The sequence below is a fragment of the Bactrocera neohumeralis genome, chromosome 5 (assembly GCF_024586455.1).
Source record: "Bactrocera neohumeralis isolate Rockhampton chromosome 5, APGP_CSIRO_Bneo_wtdbg2-racon-allhic-juicebox.fasta_v2, whole genome shotgun sequence".
In the NCBI taxonomy this organism is placed as follows: Eukaryota; Metazoa; Arthropoda; class Insecta; order Diptera; family Tephritidae; genus Bactrocera; species Bactrocera neohumeralis.
This window is the reverse complement of record NC_065922.1, coordinates 59,600,709-59,621,390: the sequence shown is the minus strand read 5'-3', so window position 1 is coordinate 59,621,390 and position 20,682 is coordinate 59,600,709. Positions and strand designations below refer to the sequence as shown.

The following is a 20,682-nucleotide window of genomic DNA, read 5'->3' as shown; positions in this document are numbered from 1 at the left end:
ACCTTAAAGATCAAAAATTCCCAAAATTCGAACATTTCAACAAGCTATTTTACCACATTAAACACACTTTACTCACATTTTTCTTTTCAAATTAAATAAATTAAACTATAAACTTTTAAATAAATCCAAATTTTACACTTTTAAAAGTCTTTTTACCGAAGAAATCCTTATTTTAAAAATTACATTGTACACTCGTAGTGTGTGCTAAAAATTACGACGAAATGGAGCGCTGCCATGTGATAATAAGGAAATTCGCAGAAATTCCTTTTTTCCCAAAAATTCCTCTATCCATTCATGTGGATATGTTCTTTATGTATTTAATTTAATAAAGTTAAAGTAAGTAATATTATATAATAATATTATATATATTGTCACCTAATATACAAAAAAACGTACTATCAAAAATAAATGGAAAGCGCTGACAGATATAATAACCAACATTTAACCATTTTATAACGAAAACTCATAATTTTGTTTTAATATCAGTGCAAGATAACCAAAAAATATAACCACTTTATAACGAAACTCAATATATTTTTTTTATTTTAACGCAGAAAGGAGTACTATGCGAAAGTACTTCAGTTACCCCGGGTATTCTCTCGACCAGGGTTATTTTTTAAAGCGCGACCGAAGGCCGCCAACGCAGAAAATAGTACTACCCGAACGTACTTCAGTTACATAAATCACATGTACATATGTAGAAATTTCTTTTTATAGTTAATATAGAAAAAAGAATCACGCGAAAAAGCAAACAAAGAAAAATTGTTAAAAATCTACATATTTGCTGTTTAAGATGTGGCAAGGCTCGTTTTCCTCATAATTGTAAACAATCTAACCTTTTCAACGATGAGTGTGCTAAGTGATTTTTAAATAAAAAAATTTAGGTAAAATATACCAAAATAAAAGTGAAATGTGAACTTATTTCAATGTTTAGAGTGTATGTATATTTAAATATACAGAGTGAAAAACGTGAAAAAATTTAGTGAAACATAGAGAAATACCATGTGTTATTAGTGCAAATTTCTGAACTTTTAATCGTGATTATTTTAAAAAATAAAAGTTATTTTGATATTATTTGTGGATATTTCTTCGCTGGAGAAGTTCCCCTATCCGCACATAAACCATTTACACGGAAATTCGGTTTTTTTACCCCTCCGCCAAAGTAATCGGAATCGTGCCTAGACCACAGATCGATGTGTATTCCTCAAATTTCAATCTTATTTAATCTTATATTATATCAGCACAGGTGTACTTACAGTTAAAAGAAAAAAAGGCGCGTATATCAGCACAGATATCATAACAGTTGAAGCAACAGGAGGCGTGTTAATAAAATAAAATTAAGGTCGAAATGAATAAGTTGATTGATCGTCCTAGTGAGCTATAAGCTAACTGTTCCAGTAATCCAACTGACCATAAACGTAAAAAGAGGCCAAAGAAGACATTATACAATAACATCGACAATCTTCAATTCAATCCAAAGGAGTGACGAAAATGTAAGCAGCAAAATTCACATTTGAAAGTGTAATACATGTAGTGGAGATGAATAAACGTCCAACGAAAGAAGAAGTAGCTGCAGAAAGATCAGTCGTAAAGTGGTATCGAACTGCCTGCATTGCGTATAGGAAAGGAAAGATGGACAATGCTCTCGAACTTTTATGATTGTTCTGAAGGTAATAATTTCCGAAATTTACAACGAGTTGCACAAAGGTTAAAGAGAAATCGTGATCACCTTGGAGAAAGTAAAGTTTTATTGGGTTGGTTGCAAGAATGATAGAATACAAGATTACGACACTAGTTTACAGTTAGTTTTTTTCGGTTTAGCTCTTGACAATTCTTACAAAAACAAATACATTGTTCAACAATTTCGTGACGTAACAGTTTTGCGTTGAGAAGAACAAGCATAGAAAAGCATACAAATTGTAAACCGAAAAGTAAACACTTTTTGAAATTCCCAAAATAATATTAATTCATTCGTCTTTGCAGGAAAAATTTCAGTGGAATGTTTAGAATATTATTGCGAGAAAATATGTATTTAATTAGTTTTAGGCACATCCACAATAAATAGAGTAGCATGAGTGGAAATTGTTCAAATGAAGAAAACCAGTGTAAGTGTACTGTTGTATTTATTTAAATTTCTAAGCATAAATATATTAATTTTTTAAAATGAAATGTGCAGTGGCTTGTTGTAATAATTATTATGCAATTAAAGGATTGAAAACGAGTTTTTTCAGTTTTCCGGCCGATTTAAAAGTTGCCAAAAAATGAGTGTTATTTTGCAAAAGAAATGATATATTTAATACTAAATTAATAATTTCACAATTCTTTTATCATATTTTCATACATCTGATACATCTGAACTTATAATATATGTATATATTTAAATACAACACAAGAAACGTCTTCTCCATTTGAATCACAACTTAATAGACAATTTTATTACCGATAGGCCGATATATTTCTTTAGAAATGATTCAAATCTTTTCACTCAACAATATTCAATCGCTTCACTAAAACTTTTCATTAAAATCGAAAGAATTAATAATATTTTGCGAATTTACAAAAGTGTTTACTTTTCTGTTCACAATTTGCAAGTCATTTGACAGTTTTTCACTCTTGTTCTTCTCAACACGGAACTATGACGTTTCGTAATGGCGGTCGTCGTAATCTTGTATTCTATCATTCTTGGTTGGTTGTCGTCAATTCATGACCGAGTAAATTGTCATGGGTGCTGAGCGTATTGGAACTAAATAACAGAAATAACAGGAGTCATGATCAGATTAAGTGTACAATTTGGGCACACCATTTGAGTGAACTGACAGTTGTTGTTGTAGCTATCTAATTCCCGCTTTTGTGGTAAGGTTGAGGTTGGTTGTCATCAAAGTCATCTAACGGTATATCCAGGAAACGTGACTTTACGACGGGGTCGAATTGGATTGGACGCAGATTACATATTTGGTATATCGGAGCCAATACCGCATAAGTTAGAGTTTAACCTGCTATAGGATCCAGAACGAGCGCCACTCTAGATTCTCGTAGCAACTCAAGTTCTTTGTCCGTTACAGGTGGTACATTATTCACTGGGAAGAAGTCGATGAAGGCTTTAATAGCTCTACCGTGAATGTCGTTCGGTGCGTGCCTGAAGTTTCTTGCGCCCATTGATTGATTGATTGAATATGAGGAATGCACCGCGACCTTTGGTCTATTGTGCCCTCTCCTAACTCACATAGACTCACCTAGCCCCAGCGCATTGATGAAGTTCAATAGACTTCCGGGCGCTAATGAGGCTATGCGATCCCTATCATTGATCCGAGGGCTTTAGTCCTGCGTCTACAGACTGCTGTGCAGTCGATCAGCAGGTGCTCCGGGGTTTCAGGCTCCAAGTCGCAGAACCGGCAGTTAACGCAAGAAGATAGGCCTATGTTGTACAGATGCCTATTCAACTTGCAGTGGCCGGTATACCATGCGACCAGTAGCCTGAGTTTGTTCCTGGGGAGGTTTATTACAATCTTGAATCTACTCAAGTTGTATCCTTCAATTAGCAACTTGGCATGTCTCATACCGCGCGTTTGCCGCCAATGCTTATCCCTGCCCACTGCTTCCTTGCTTGTAGCTTCTTTATGGTATGTGGACCTACCCCAATAAAGGGTTCTGGTCCCACCATCTTGGTGGAGGCTGCGGAGCGGGCTAGCTCGTCCGCCAGTTCATTACCGGCTATACCTCTGTGACCAGGCACCCAGATTAGGTGTACCTGGTTACGTTCTGCAAGGCTGTTCAGCCTTTTAGTTGCGATGGAGGTTTATTTCTATACACCGACTTATGGCAAAAACTTCTGCCTGGAAAATGCTTGAGAACTCTCACATGGGTATGTAGAGTTTAGTACATGGGCCGGCGATCTCTGCACCGATTCCCTCCGACATTTTCGAGCCATCGGTGTACCACCTCAGCGTACTATTCCTCAGCATCAGTTCGAGATTGGAATCATTCCACTCGTCTTTGCTGCCGAGGGTGATCTTAAACTTTTTCTTGAAGTTAACTGTTTTGGTAGTGCTGTCCCTCGGGAGGAGGGCTGATGGTACATCGCCACTTATCTTTTCCATCCTCTGGGACGAGATTACCCTACCTTTGCCCCACCCCTCTGCCGTTATTTGCAGAATTGTGTGCTTGGCTACCTGACCAATAACCAAATGAAGCGGAGTAAGTTCCAGTAGAACCTCGAGTGCTGCCGTTGGACAAGTGCGCATTGCGCCCGTCATGCAGACACAAGCTAGCCGCTGCAGTTTTGATAGTTTGGTCTTAACCGAAGTCTGCGACGCTATTGAGGCCCAGGCCACCGCCCCGTATGTGATTTTTGGTCGCACTATCATGGTGTACAACCACTTAGCGATCCTTTTCTTACAGCCCCAGGACTTGCCCGCCAGCCGATTGCACACCATTAAAGCGTTTGTTGCTTTGGCCAACAAGGTCAGGTTTATATGCTGCTTCCACCGCAGAGTAGAATCTAGCATTAAACCTAGGTATTTGACACAGCTGGTCATCCCTATCTCTCTGTCCCCAAGTGTGAGATTCCTGAGACCGGGTAAGGACCTGCGTCTTGTAGACGGGACTACGGTCGTCTTGGAGTGATTGATAATCAATTCAACCTCCCTACACCACATCTTCGCCAGGTTTAGACATTTTTGTATTAGGTCACAGAGAGTGTCTTCGTATTTACCTTTTCCTATAATTACAATGTCGTCCGCATACCCCTGGCAGTGGATCCCATTGTTCGTTAGCAATACCAAAAGGTCGTCTACGACCAGACTCCATAGCAGGGGTGATAACACACCTCCCTGTGGGCAGCCTCTTGTTGTGCCGAGATGAATCCTCTTATCACCTACTGTGGTCTCAGCAACTCTGGTGCGCAGTACGGCTTCAATCCATCTGCGCACCGGTGCTTCCACATTCCTTTTCTCCAGTGCCTTGGCTACACTTTTATGAGACGTGTTATCAAAGGCACCTTCGATGTCCAAGAACGCGCAAAGCATCACCTCTCCATGCTCCAGTGAACTCTCTATTGCAGAGGTATAGAGCAGTACTACTGTCGAAAATACCATCCACTCCCGGAGACTTGAATCTCTCAAACTAGGCCATTGCCCACCGGATCGAGTCCTCCATAAATAGCTGTTTGGAGATACTCCAATCCTCGCGGGATGGCCTGTGTTCGATCACGGGTAGACATTGGTCGTCCCTAACCGTCTCCGGGAAGTGCGCCCGAAGAAGCTGCGTCGCTCTGTCCTCTACGCTGGTCGTATATGTCCCATCTCCTCCTTTGATTGCTACTACTGCGTCGTTTGTACCTCTGGCCAGAGCTTTATGCAGCCCTGGTGTTGAGGTGGCATTCTCGCAAAATCTCCTGAAGCTAGCCTGCTTTGCAGACCTAATATCCTTACTGTATAAAGTGAGATAGCTCCTATATTCTTCCCAAACCCCCGTACGTTTCGCTTTGTTGAATAGGCTGTGTACTTTTTTCCGGAGGTCTGCTAGTTTCCTTGACCACTAGGGACAGTTTCGTCTGTCTGTGGTCACTTGTAGGGGGCAGCATGATAAGCGTTAATGACAGACTCGTTTTAGTTTTATTATCAGCCTTTGACAGCATCCGCATATCTACGCCGCCCCTCCTCCAACCGGTGGGGTGCCGATTAGGAAGGTTGGCCTCCGGCCGCCCTAGTGTTGCTGCCCCTAAGCCTTTTGGGGGCTCCTGCGGCGTGATTTGGCCACTATTTTGCTTTGCAGCTTGAGCATACGTGTCCGAGGGCGCTGCCCTTCCACCGCCACGCCTTGCGGACAATGTAGCACTGACCGGGCCACGGTTGCTGGCTCCGCCGCCTTGCGCGCGAGCTGACACCGTCCTGCCACGCACCTTATCTGGAGATGCGTTGCTCCCTTTGCTCCTGCTTCTGGCCATAGCCGCCGCTGCCTCGGGAGTCTTTCCTTCTCGGAGGTAGCGCAGGTAACACTTCATACTGGCACCACTCATACCTTTCCTGTGCGGGTCGTCACATCCGCCGGGTTTACCAGCTTCTGGGAGAGGGCGTTGCCCACCTTTTCTGCGCCTCCTCCTCCGTCCACTACGAGCGCCGTCGGGCTCTGCCCGATGTGACTCACTCGTGTCCGACTCGCTCCGCCTTCTGGCAGGTGTCTTGGCGGCGCTCGTTGCTGCTTCCGCGGCGTCAGGTCCTTCGCCAGGCGAGCGGCGCTGCATGAGGGCATGTCGTCATCATCCTCCCTGGCATGCTCCTCAAACAGCGCCCGCTCCTCTGGCGAGAGAGCGTCAAGGAAGCTAAACTTCCGCCTAGCTCCTTGACCTCCTTTGCTCGCTGCTGCACCGGTTTCCTTATCGTTGTCCGAGTCCGTTTTCCGTGTTTGTTGCCTTGTTTCCGGGTAGGTTTGCTTTGGATTATTTGTGCTTATCTTTTCCTTACGACCCTTGGCTCAACAAGGTGAGCTGTCGGGTCTATTATTTTGATGGGGAACTAGAAGATCCGCAACGCCAGAGCCTCTTGACGAGGTAAGGCCACAGTTACTCCCCAATTTGGCCCGGTGTTGGGGAGGCTCCGTTATAATACAGCCGAATTTAGCTCCTGGCTGCAAATCATCCAATGAGCACGGGAGTCGTATAACACCTTGGATTAGGAGGTGGTAGCTCTTGGTTGGCGCACGCATGCGGCACCCGACATCCTGCATCCACACCGGTTGGGAGATGCCGAGTATACCTTGCGCCTAAGCCCCTGCACCGCAGCAAGGTGCCTACCATTCGCAGAGGTTCTTGCGCCCATAGCATAATCGGCGTATTGTTCGATGTCGTCAACGTAATCAAGGTATGATGTCTTAATGCTCACAGGAGCCGACTCCATTTCAAATATCCGACTGCAGGGATGGTTTCCTTCTGTATCTACTTAGAGAAAGCGAACCTGGTTGTCTCCATGAAAGCATAGTTCTTTGCAGATCAAATCTTTTTGAAAAGTTTGCGACAGTTTCAACCAATGTTAGTTATTTTGATTTTGCTTACCCTAAAAATTGGTAACGATATTTTAACAAATTGCATTCGTCTATTCGAACAGTTTTAGAAAATGCTTTTGTTATATTAAAACGGTAGTATTATTCCTTGATTTCAATTTTATTTTCGTAATATCGTTCTTTTTACAGCACTGGTTGATGGTGCCAGAGAAGAAATCAGAAGAGGTACAAAACGGAAAGTGTTTATAATGTTACTAACGATTTATTGTTTCGTTCAAACAATTTGGTCTATGTGGGCTCCGTTATGCTTTTTTTAAACAGTCACTCAGGGTTTGGTATCTGATTGATAACAAGTGTGCTATGTCGGGATGGTGAAAGAGCTTGGCATTCCTAGAGGGAATGGAAAACTGTTTCCTTTAATTTTGTAGCTGACCACATGTTTTCCAAATGCTCCAGGACCCGTTATAGCACCTGTAAGTTTATACATCTTTTTGGATCTATTTAATGAGTCCTTAGTTTTTGCATTGTCATACTTACTCCATATCTGTTTCGTTATCTTAGATTTGCTTATAGATTTCCATCTGATCTGAGTTATATATTCAAATTGTTTATTGAGCTCCATCTTCATCGTTCTTGGCGGAAATTTGAATAAATCTTTGGTGAAGACCTCCACTCCGTTGAAAGGACCAGGTGGACAAGGACCTGGCTTCGCTTGGAATAGCCAATTGACGCCAAGTAGCAAAAAGGAGAAACGACTGGTGTGCTGTTGTTAACTCAGGTATAAACGCGTAAACAGTGTCTACGCCAATAAAGAAGAAAAAGACGGTAAGGCTAGCAATGCGGCCGGCTATCTTTGTATATATAATCTTTCTGAATACTCCCGTACTTTTCAATAGAACTCCACAGACTATGCCTAGTGATTCCGCTTGAAAAAGAGTAGAAGTTCCGTTCACATCTAGAGGGTGTCCTCATCTGGAAGTAGCTACTGAATTTAAACCTTAGGTTGTCCTTGTTGTTGTTTTCACCTGGTAGTTTTTGCTAAAAGTACGCCGCACAAAGATAGCGAGCAGAGAAACGACCAAACGAAAACAATAGGGGATTCTCTTGCTCTTGCAAGATTGCACGATAACACAAAAGGCAAACATCCTATACCGAAATATGCAAGGCCATGAGAGCACCCATTGCGGAATAGTGATATATGAACAGCTGATTCGATCAATTTATTATGAATGACTATTGCGCAAGACTATTGTGAATTTGCACACCTTCTTCCTTCTTTCTTGACAAAAAACTGTAAATAATCTTTTTATTTAAGTGGAAGTTATAAAATCTATGTGAAACATACCAACAATTTCCTCAACAACCTCAACAATTTAAAGCTTAGTATCCAGCTCTCAAGAAATGTAAAAAATTCATGTAAAAAACGCTTAAGAAACGGTCAAGAAACTTTCCTGCGATAAATTTACTTGTGCTAGTATGCAGCTCTAAAGTAATCTAGTACTAATTTTTAATACATTTTTTCAATAAAATGCAAATATGGCAAACCTGGTTTTGCGAAGAAACATGAAATCAATAATTGTTTCTTGAAGGAAGTTCAAAGTAATCGTTAAATTCATCCTAATAGCCCTGACAGATGGCAGCGTTAAACCGGATTAACTGCTTTTTTCGGGATTAATTCAGGAGTTACCACAGCTAACTCCGTTGCTGAATCCAAACATAACTCTCATAATTTTAGGGAGTTTGTGGGATTTTCGTAGGCAACATTGTTAATAATTGACAGCTGTATTCTGTTGTGAATGAAAAATAAGAACAGTGACAGCCGTTTTACGTTTAAATGTAAACAAAGTTATTTTGAAAAGCGACCATTAAAGATAAAAAGTAAGTAATTTTACTATTTTGCATTGCCTTCTAAACGAAAATTATTATCTTTGTTTTAATTTCAGATAGCTGGCAGAAAAAAGCGTTCAGGGTGGACTTTAAAGAATGAGTTGGAGCTGCTGGAAAAGTGGGAGGCACGTTCCCACGACCTCCGGCGTACAAAGCGAAATACTCATATACATATACAATGAGATTTCACAGGAAATGGCACAAAAATACACCGCCGAGGAAATTCACTGCAAAGTGAAAAACATGACAAAGAAATACAGGTGAGTTTTTTCAATAATTACATTTCTTCTTTTAACACATTAATAACTCTTCTTTGAGAGAGGAGAAAACCAAAATTGGCCCTTCTGGTGGTAGTCCCTCGTTTTTTCGTGAATACATATCGTTATTTGTTGTTTACCGAGTTCTTCAGAAAATAACATCATCCGCAAAAATGTCAAAATTTAATATTTATTTTATTTCATTTTTTAGAGAGGTATTAGCACTTCAATGAAAATACGTACATCGACACATCTTGTTTGCTATTTTGAATATACTAAATAGATATCAATCAATTGCCGTTTTTTTAGGTTCGTATCCAGCTCTCAAGTAATTGCTCAAGAAAAAAATACATTAGGGGTATTCTCTTGCTCTTGCAAGATTGCAGATTGCAAAAATACTATACCGAAATATACAAATTCTTCAAGTAATTTAGACAGCTGGTCACGCATTGTGAATGATCCACATTAGAAGAGCAAGAGAGAATAAACAAAGAAAATAAACTTTGTGTCTAATATGTATGTATGTATGTGTATAGTAACATAAATATTTTCATTGCGGTTTTAGGAATGTTGTTGATTGGTTAGTTTTATACAACATTTCAAAATGAAATATACTTCATAATAATGATTTTAACTAATTTAGGATGAACTTAACGATTACTTTGGATTTCCTTCAAGAAACAATTGTTGATTTCATGTTTCTTCGCAAACCCAGGTTTGCCATATTCGCATTTTATTAAAAAAATATATTAAAAATTAGTACTAGATTTCTTTAGAGTTGCATACTACCACAAGTAAATTTATCGCTGGAAAGTTTCTTGGCCGTTTCTTAAGCGTTTTTTTATATGAAGTTTTTACATTTCTTAGAGTTGGATACTAAGCTTAACCTATAACTACTAATACTTAGCTATTTAAAGGTGGGTTTCCAGCTCTCAAGAAAAGCAAAAACTTCCTACAAAAAAACGCTTAAAAAATGATCAAGAAGTTTTCTAGTGTTAAATTTTCTTGTAGCAACATCCAGCTCTCAAGAAATTAAGTAAGTATATTTACTACTTTTATTGTATAATTTCTATATATTTCTGACGCAAATTGAGTGGGAAGAAGAAGTAAGTTGGGGGTTTTATTTGAATTTTGTATGTTATTTCGTTTAATCCTTGGAAATGGAAGACATAATATCTGTAGCAAAGCGGCAAAAGAGGATAAAAAATTTCACAGCGTTTGAAACACGACAACTAATTAAAGAAGTGGAGGAGTGGCCCCGAATATGGGACATAACAAACGTTATGCACTCGAATAAAAATGCTTTGGAGCAGGCTTGGGTCCACATAAGCAATTCGATGGATTAGCTTACGGGAGAGCTATCGCTATCACGCCAAAGTGGCCCGGAAGCACAAAAGTGGTGGCGCTGATGGAGAAACGCTGGAGGAGCCTTTTTTCCAGACACGATTGATTGGGAGTTTGCTGAAGAAATGGCATTTTTGCCAAATATATCACACAAAAGAACGTAAGTATATTAAATATTATTTTAAAATTTCATGAGTTTTTGTTCTGCTTTAGCAGAACTTTCACAAGTCCAACATTTGAAGATTTTGATTCCTCTTCCCCCATAAATTGAGCGAATGTGGAGGTGTTAAGTGTTCCGCAATATGATTATGTAAGTGTATATAATGTGCATGTAAATGGATGTATATATTTAATGTGCATGTTTTATTTTTTCTTTGTGTATTTTGCAGAATCCAACACCCACCACAAGTATTCGGACGTTTAGCGGAAGCCAAAATGACGAGGCATGGAATCGGTTCAACAACATTTTAAAGAAGCAAGAAGATTTGGTAGCAGCTAAGAACAACTCACCATATGCACAAGTCCTTGCTAGTTTTGATTGGTTGTTGAATAAGTTTCCACGGTCAGTTGGTGATGATATGTGTACGGAATTTTACAAAAAGCAAAAAATTAAAATAAATATCTTTTTATACTCACTTATCTTCTGATTAGTTATGAAATAAATAAACACAAAATTTGGAAACATCAAACTTATTTTTATACAAAACATATATACATGGTATACATAAAATAAATAGTAATTATTGTTTTTATAAATAAACATAAATATTGAAAAATTCAAAGAAATGTTGCATTATTTTGCCATGGAACAGATCCAGATGTAGAATTTACATAATCTTTTAAGACATTGCGTACATATTTTCCATAATCTGATGCTCTTCCCGGTTAGGTACCTGAATCATTTAAAGGGCCTTCTTCAGCCCTATCACGCAATCCATCGTAGACTGTTTTTTCGGGAAAGTTACGAAACTGCTATCATGCAATTCGAATAGTTCCGAAAGTAAGTTCGAAATTCGTAGAGTTGCATTCACTGAATTCACTCGGAACGGAAAATTTTTAAGTTTAGAGGAATTTTTGTACGACAGGTTTGTGGTAACGGAGAAATAAATTTAAAAAAGAAAAATGTAAGTTTTAAATTAAAAATAAATATGTTATAGTTTGAATTCAATTAAAACTTGTTTAAAAACTTTTAATTGAATTCAAACTATAACATATTATCAATTAAAACTTTTAATTCAAATCAAACTATAACATATTTCCGCAGGTCCAAAGTAATTACCACCAAGCAACAATATGCACTAATGGTTGAGCTGTTACAGCAAAAGCCTGAAATGGCGCAGGGTTTTACAAAGTGCCCTAAAGAGGAAGTGGCAGCTTTTTGGAACAACATGGCCCAAGAACTAAATAGTGTTGGTCCGCCTATCAAGGATATTTCCAGCTGGAAGAAGGTAATATAATAAAGTTATAGATTTTATTGTTGTAACAGGATAATTAAAAGCTTGTTTGAATTATTTTTTATTAGGTATGGCTTGACTGGAAGGAAACTTGTTGAAAATAAAAAGGAGCAGTCAGCTACTGGTGGCGGCAGATATAGGCAGCACCATTTCAACGAATTGGAGGAAGCGGTGATAGCACTAACGGCATTGCAAACAAGTGCAAGTGGCATTGACAATACAGTTAGCATCGGCTTACCAATTGTAGCCGACGTGGGCAACGAGACGTTAGCTGACGTATCAATGCCATCAGTGACCTGCAGTCCAGCACTGCCTAAACGTACTACTAGGCCACCGGAAACCTGTACAGCCGATGTAATTAAAGAACAATTTCAAATTCAAAAAGATTTTCAGGAAAAGGTCATCGAAAAGTTGGATGATCTTTCAGTACGTATGCGACGAGTGGGCAGAGCATTGGAAGTGCAAAATGATTTAAAAAATGCGGAAGTGGAAGAAATTAGAAGGCACAACATAGCTATGGAGAATTTGATAGCTGCTAAGAATTCGATTAAGCAGCGAATGTTAGAAATAGAAGAAAAAAAATTGCAAGCAATGACAAAAAATAATTAAATTAATTAAATAAATACTTATTTAAAACTATAACCATTTTGTGTTAATATTTATTTAGGATATTATACTCTGGTAAGTGTTGCACATATAGCTTCTCTGATTTGTGAAGCTGCTTCACTATAAGTTGATGAAAGAATTTCATTACTTTCTGTCAAAATATTTGGTTCCGAATTATTTTCTAAACTTTCATCATTCACGCGAAAGTGAATGCAAACGTTGTGTAACGCTGCCGCAACATTAACGATTTGAGATGCCTTCCATGGCTCGTAGTGAAGTTCACGAGCACCCAGAAGACATCTAAATCGATTTTTAAAAACTCCTATTGTTCTTTCAACGATATTTCTCGCTTTTGCATGTATTTTATTATATTTCTCTTCTGGGCTTCCTGAGGGAGGGGTACGGAATGGTGTCATTAACCATGGTTCTAAGGCATATCCAGCATCTCCTGTACAAATATAAAATTTTGGGAATTTTTGTAATATATATGTTTGTATGTATAATACCCAAAAGCCAAGTGTTTCGTTCACCATCGAGGTACTTTTTCTCAAGAAAATAACGAGCATTGCTGACATTCCATATGTGCGAGTCGTGATTGCTGCCAGGAAACTGAGCGTTCACATAACGTATTTTCATTTTATTGTCACATATCTGCAAAACATTGATTAAGATGTTTGAAATGCGAATTTGTTACCAGACTTACAATCATGGCATTGATACTAAAGTATCCTTTGCGGTTATAATAGAGAAACTTATCTCTAGTTGGAGCAACGATTTTAATATGTGTCCCGTCTACACACAAAATCGCGCTTGGAAATCCGTATTTCTGAAAAAAATCCTTTTTCGCTTCCCTTTTTTCAACGTTACTTAACTCGAGGTTTATCCACTGAGGGCACAAATGGGACTGAAGCAATCCCAATACTTCTTTTAAGATGCAACAAAATGTTGACTGAGCCATTGGAATATCGAAGTCTTTACCCACTCCATGCTGATAGCCTCCTTCAGCTAAAAACCGTAAAACCGAAGACAATCGATGAAGTAAAGAAATAGATGACGATCTTGAAGAACTTGCATTCCTCTCTAGAACATCGAGGACATATGTAAAGGCCGCCTTATTTAAGCGATAGTTTTTAATAAACCTGTTTTAGAAAAATAATTTTAATAAAATTTAATAATGAATTTTTGTGGATTTTTGAACTGTACATTGTTTCGTCCACATCGAAAGGGTTGCTCTTGTCCCTCAGTGATTTTCGTTGAATTTTTAGATCACGCCGACTTCTCTCACGTTCTTCCTCAAGCAACATAAATAAAAACGTTAGCGAATACATATTTTGTTCGTAAAATCCATTTGAATATAAACGATTTCACTTTTATTAATCAAAATTTTAATATTTTCTTATACACAGCTGATTTCGAAATGTCAAAATTCAAATTTAAGTTTGGCAACAAAAGTTTCGAATTCACATGAATTCAGTGATAGCAAATTATGCGTATTCGTAGCGGACATTGTATATAGTTTCCCATTCTCCTGATTCCCAAAATCCGTCGATGCCCTCGAATCCAGAGAAGATAGAGGGATTATAAGCTTGTCCACATTTATTGATGAGGAAGTTATGTAGCAGGCAGCATGCTGAAATAATCGATCGTGCCCGATCCGGGTGATACCTTTTTTAAGACAAAGCCATTTTGCACTCAAAATTCCAAACGAGTTTTCAATACACCGTTTTGCTCTACTTAAACGGTAATTGAAAATTTGTTCCTCTTTGGAAAGGTTTTTGCTGTTGTAAGGCTTTATAATACGTTTACACAGTGGAAATGCGTCGTCTCCTACAATGAAGTATGGTACTTTTTGGCCATCAAAAAAGGCGTCAAAAGACATAATTTTTCATTTTCTTTATTGGCTTAGACACTGCTTACGCAATTACGGCCGAGTTAACAACAACGCGCCAGTCGTTTCTTCTTTTCGCTACGTGGCGCCAATTGGATATTCTAAGCGTAGCCAGGTCCTTCTCCACCTGGTCGTTCCAACGGAGTGGAGGTCCTCCTCTGCTTCCCCCGGCGGGTACAGCGTCGAATACTGTCAGAGCTGGAGTGTTTTCGTCCATCCGGGCAACATGACCTAGCCAGCGTAGCCGCTGTCTTTTTATTCGCTGAACTATGTCAATGTCGTCGTATATCTCCTACAGCTCATCGTTCCATCGAGTTCGATATTCGCCGTGACAAACGCGCGAAAACTCGCAACGTCGACTCACCGTTGTTGTCGACTCACCAGTTGTTGTCATCGTCCATGCCTCTGCACCATATAGCAGGACGGGAATAATGATAGAGTTTGGTTTTTGTTTGTCGAGAGAGGACTTTGCTTCTCAATTGCCTCCTCAGTCCGAAGTAGGAACTGTTGGCAAGAGTTATCCTGCGTTAGATTTCTAGGCTGACATTGTCGGTTGTTGATTTTTCAGGTCTAAAGCCACACTGATAAGGTCCAATCAGTTTGTTGACGGTGGGCTTTAATCTTTCACACAGTACGCTCAATAGAACCTTATTTATATATATTCGATGTTGAGGGCTTATCCCACGGAAGGTGGCACAGATTGTGGGGTCTCCCTTCTTGTGGATTGGGCAGAGCACACTTAAATTCCAATCGTTGGGCATGCTTTCGTCCGACCACATTTTGCAAAGAAGTTGATGCATGTTCCTTATCAGTTCTTCGTCGCCGTGTTTGAAAGCTCGGCCGGTAATCCATCGGCCCCCGCTGCTTTGTTGTTCTTCAAACGGGTGATTGCTATTCGAACTTCTTCATGGTCGGGCAATGGAACGTCTGCTCCATCGTCATCGATTGGGGAATCGGGTTCGCCTTCTCCTGGTGTTGTACGTTCACTGCCATTCAGCAGGCTGGAGAAGTATTCCCTTCATAATTTAGGTATGCTCTGGGCATCGGTGACTAGATCACCTTTGGGGGTTCTACAAGAGTATGCTCTGGCCTTGAAACCTTCAGTTAGCCGCCGCATCTTTTCAGCCTCTTTCTTTTTCTGTCTGAAAATCCGTCTCGCTTCCCTCTTCAACTCTCGGTATCTATCCCATTCCGCACGTGTTGTGATCGATCATAAGGTTACGAGGTAGGCAGTCTGTTTTCTCTCCGCTGCAACACGGCACTCCTCGTCGTACCAGCTGTTCTTTTGCATTTTCCGAAAGTCAATGGTTTCGGTTGCAGCTGTACGTGAGGAGCTTGAAATGCTGTCCCACAGTTCCCTTATACCGAGTTGTTGACGAGTGCTCTCAGAGAGCAAGAGTGCAAGTCGAGCAGAAAATCGTTCTGCCATCAGTTGTGATTGCAGCTTCACGACGTCGAACCTTCCTTGTGTTTGTTGGCGTGCGTTTTTTGCTGCACAGAGGCGGGTGCGAATCTTGGCTGCAACAAGATAGTGGTCCGAGTCGATGTTAGGACCTCGGAGCGCACGCACATCTAAAACACTGGAGACGTGTCTTCCGTCTATCACAACATGATCAATCTGGTTGGTGGTTTTTCGATCCGGAGACAGCCAGGTGGCTTGAATAATCCTCTTATGCTGGAATCTAGTACTACACATAACCATATTTCGGGCCCCAGCGAAGTCGATCAGCCTCAACCCATTTGGAGATGTTTCTTCATGGAGGCTGAATTTACCGACCATCGTGGCAAAGTACTTTCTTTGCCCATCCTAGCGTTAAAGTCGGCAATCACGATTTTGACATCGTGGCGGGATCAGTTCTAGTAGGTGCGCTCAGAGAAGGCATCTTTGGTCACATCGTCCTTTTCTTCCGTCTGGGCGTGGGCGCAAATCAGCGATATGATGAAGAACCTCGTTTTGATGCGGATTGTGGCTAGATGTTCATTCACCGGAGTGAATGATAGTACTCGGCGACGGAGTCTCTCTTCCACCACGAATTCCACACAAAACTTGCGCTCCTTTACATGGCCACTATAGTAAATGACACAAGAACCTACTCGTCTCAGTCCTTGTCCCGTCCATCGCATTTCTTGGACGGCGGTGATGTCAGCCTTCACTCTAACGAGGACATCAAGCAGCTGGGCAGCGGCACCTTCCCAATTAAGAGACCGGACCTGGCATTGGTCGCCATCAAAAGGGGGGTCACTCATCCGGGGTTTGTTGTATCCTTTCATTGGGGGTATTTTTATGTGGCGGGTCCCAAACCCAGCGCACAACTCTATGTAGGGGATGTTTCGTCTTCTCACTTTAGCTCGCCTTCAAACGGATGTTCTTAGGCTACCCAGAGGATACTTGGTCAAAGACTGGAAGTCGTGAGCTGCTTGAGCCTTATGTAAAAGAATCGTTTCTGGCCACTCCCAAGTGAAAGGCGATCAGAGAACTTTCCTCATTGCGTGAACTTCTACACATGATCCCATCATCCTTAACAAACAGAAATAAGTAAAACTATATGATAACATTATAGAATTTATATCATAACGAGGTGACTGAAGCACTTTCGCGTAGTACTCCTGTTTGCGTTGGCGGCCTTCGGTCGCGCTTTAATAAAATATCCCTCGTCGAGACAATACCCAGGGTGACTGAAGTACTTTTGCGTAGAATTCCTTTCTGTGTTGGCGGCTTTCGGGCGCGTTTTCAAAAAATAACCCTGGTCGAGCCAATACCCAGAGTGACTGAAGTACTTTGGCGTAGTATTCTTTTCTGCGTTGGCGGCCTAAAGCCTAAGTATTTTATTACGTTATATTATTATTTAATATTACTTATTTGTTTCTTATATTTAAATAAAAAAATATTCATATGAATGTTTAAAATAAGATCGATTATACTCATTTTAATTTGAAATATGACTTATAGACACTTGTTTTTATACTCTCGCAACAAAGTTGCAAAGGAGAGTATTATAGTTTTGTTCACATAAAGGTTGTTTGTAAGTCCTAAAACTAAAAGAGTCAGATATAGGGTTATATATAACAAAGTGATTAGGGTGACGAGTAGAGTTGAAATCCGGATGTCTGTCTGTCCGTCTGTCCGTCCGTCCGTGCAAGCTGTAACTTGAGTAAAAATTGAGATATCATGATGAAACTTGGTACACGTATTTCTTGGCTCCATAAGAAGGTTAAGTTCGAAGATGGGCAAAATCGGCCCACGCCCACAAAATGGCGAAAACCGAAAACATATAAAGTGTCATAACTAAGCCATAAATAAAGATATTAAAGTGAAATTTAGCACAAAGGATCGCATTAGGGAGGGGCATATTTGGACGTAATCTTTTTGGAAAAGTGGGCGTGGGCCCGCCCCCTACTAAGTTTTTTGTACATATCTCGGAAACTACTATAGCTATGTCAACCAAACTCTAAAGAGTCGTTTCCTTCAGGCATTTCCATATACAGTTCAAAAATGGAAGAAATCGGATAATAACCACGCCCACCTCCCATACAAAGGTTATGTTGAAAATCACTAAAAGTGCGTTAACCGACTAACAAAAAACGTCAGAAACACTAAATTTTACGGAAGAAACTGCAGAAGGAAGCTGCACCCAGGCTTTTTTTAAAAATTGAAAATGGGCGTGGCGTCGCCCACTTATGGACCAAAAACTATAATCTCAGGAACTACTATACCGATTTCAATGAAATTCGGCATATAATATTTTCTTAACACCCTGATGACGTGTATGAAATATAGGTGAAATCGGTTCACAACCACGGCTTCTTCCAATATAACGCTATTTTGAATTCCATCTGATGCCTTCTTTGTATAATATATACATTAGGAACCAATGATGATAGCGGAATAAAACTTTACACAAATACGGTATTTGAAAGATATGTAAATGACGGATAATGAAATCTCGATTATCACTTTATGATGCGAGAGTATAAAATGTTCGGTGACACCCGAACTTAGCCCTTCCTTACTTGTTATAAAACTGAGATTGCTAAAAAAAGAAAGAGAATTTGTAGCGAAAAAAAATTTCAGAGAATTGCTCATATTTGCTCATTATCATATAGCAGTGCTCCATTTCCTCATAATTGTTAGCACATTAATGATGATCACTCTGAGTGTAAAAAGTAATTTTTAAAATATAGATTTCTTGCTTATAAAACCTGCAAAAAGGTAAATTGTGAATTTGTTTAAATGTTTACAGTTTAGTTAAATGAATTTGAGATGAAAATTGTGTTAAATGTCGTGAAAAGCTTGTTGGAATGTTCGAATTTTGGGATTTTTTGAACTTTAAAGTCGAATATCTCGTAAACTAAGCGTTTTGCGGTACCTATAAACCTTTGTGCCGATCCGCGATTTTTAATAGCGCTATTAACTCCAACTTTAAGATTTTTCTTAGTGAACTAGCCTGTGAATCTGTTAGTGTTGGTAACAGATTTGTGTTAAGTTATCTGAAGGCCAGCCTGATGGAACCAGTTGTAGAAGGCAATTTCGCAATTATACAAACACTGCCAGTGAAAGTATTAGATTTACCGAGGAAATATGTATGTATGGCTGAATGAAATTTCAATAATATATTTAATGCTTTGACTTCCAATTATTACATCTTTCTTGTCCTGAAAAGATTATAATTAAATAAATATTATCAAAATATTAGAAACTTAAATACGTTCTTCAAATTTTTCTTCGAATGTCAATTTTTAACAGATTCATTGTTAATATGTGCGTCTCATTTTTACATATTCAAAAATTATGTATGATGAATGTTACTACTCTTACAACTGAATTTACCATTTCAAAACAGAAATTAAGATATATGTAGATATGTAGTAGGATAAGAGGTCAAACTTACAAATGAAGTTGTGAATTGGTTATCGTATTCTTGTAGGGAAACAAACTGTTTTCATTAACAGATGGCTAACAAAACAAATAGCCAATGAAACAGACGCTCTTAGCCAAAGAGTTACAGATAGTTTTCCAAAATAGTTCCCAAATTAGAGGAAGAAAATATATGTAGCATTTGCGCAAAATCGATGAGAGAGAGTGAGTAAGCTAATCACGCCGACGCGTAGTGAAAGAAAATAAATAGTTACTATTTCCCCGAGGTTAAAAAAGAAGTAATCTATCGCATAACAAATGCATTATATCTGATAATCTCTCGGTGACCAGTTACCTTTCCCCGTCATGCAGGAATTTTTACTAATTATTAATATACTATTCTTTTGTTTGGAGGATGGAGTCGTGTGTAGAAGTTCACGCAAGTGAGGAAAGTTCTCTGATCGCCATTCACTTGGGAGTGGCCAGAAACGATTCTTTTACACATGGCTCAAGCAGCTCACAACTTCCGGTCTTTGACCAAGTATCCTCTGGGTAGCCTAAGAACATCCGTTCGAAGGCGAGCTAATGTGAGAAGGCGAAACATCCCCTGCTTAGGGTTGTGCGCTGGGTTTGGGACCCGCCACGTAAAAAACACCCCCAATGAAAAGAAAGCGACAGCCTCGGAAGAGAAACCCCCCTTTTGATGACGACCATGGCAACATCCCCTGCTTAGGGTTGTGCGCTGGGTTTGGGACCCGCCACGTAAAAAACACCCCCAATGAAAAGAAAGCGACAGCCTCGGAAGAGAAACCCCCCTTTTGATGACGACCATGGCAAACGAAATAAAGACTACGAGATAAGGGCATGCACCTGGAATGTCCGGACCCTTAATTGGGAAGGTGCCGCTGCCCAGCTGGTTGATGTCCTCGCGAAAATAAAGGCTGACATCACCGCCGTCCAAGAAATGCGATGGACGGGACAAGGACAGAGAAGAGTAGGTCCTTGTGACATTTACTACAGTGGCCATATAAAGGAGCGCAGGTTTGGTGTTGGATTCGTGGTGGGAGAGAGACTCCGTCGCCGAGTACTATCATTCACTCCGGTGAATGAACGTCTAGCCACAATCCGCATCAAAACGAGATTCTTCAACATATCGCTGATTTGCGCCCACGCCCCGACGGAAGAGAAGGACGATGTGACCAAAGATGCCTTCTATGAGCGCTTGGAGCGCGCTTATGAGAGCTGCCCCCGCCACGATGTCAAAATCGTGCTTGGCGACTTTAACGCCAGGGTGGGCAAAGAAGGTATATTTGGCACTACGGTCGGTAAATTCAGCCTCCACGACGAAACATCCCCAAATGGGCTGAGGCTGATCGACTTCGCCGGGGCCCGAAA

At 40.0% G+C, this 20,682-nt stretch overlaps 1 protein-coding gene, 1 long non-coding RNA gene and 2 pseudogenes across 3 annotated transcripts; 3 read left to right on the top strand and 1 right to left on the bottom strand.

The window, feature by feature from the left end:
* The first annotated feature begins 1,252 nt into the window (after window positions 1-1,252).
* Window positions 1,253-10,581, top strand: LOC126760204 (uncharacterized). Of its 2 annotated transcripts, XR_007667163.1 has the most exons (5): window positions 1,253-1,670; window positions 7,186-7,469; window positions 7,558-7,821; window positions 7,893-8,874; window positions 8,940-10,581. It is a non-coding gene; the product is annotated as an uncharacterized LOC126760204 (long non-coding RNA). The 2 variants fall into 2 exon arrangements; XR_007667162.1 differs by having other exon boundaries at window positions 7,558-8,874.
* Window positions 10,582-10,609: 28 nt separating this feature from the next.
* On the top strand, window positions 10,610-11,207 carry LOC126760195 (uncharacterized; annotated as a pseudogene).
* Window positions 11,208-11,677: 470 nt separating this feature from the next.
* Window positions 11,678-12,604, top strand: LOC126760183 (uncharacterized; annotated as a pseudogene).
* On the bottom strand, window positions 12,549-13,874 carry LOC126760174 (putative nuclease HARBI1). Its single transcript, XM_050475638.1, has 4 exons — window positions 13,748-13,874; window positions 13,248-13,683; window positions 13,051-13,195; window positions 12,549-12,992 (listed from the first exon to the last, which is right to left on the bottom strand). Exons 1-4 carry the CDS (start codon window positions 13,870-13,872, stop codon window positions 12,610-12,612), a joined length of 1,089 nt encoding a protein of 362 aa, XP_050331595.1. The 5' UTR covers window positions 13,873-13,874; the 3' UTR covers window positions 12,549-12,609.
* Window positions 13,875-20,682: the final 6,808 nt, after the last annotated feature.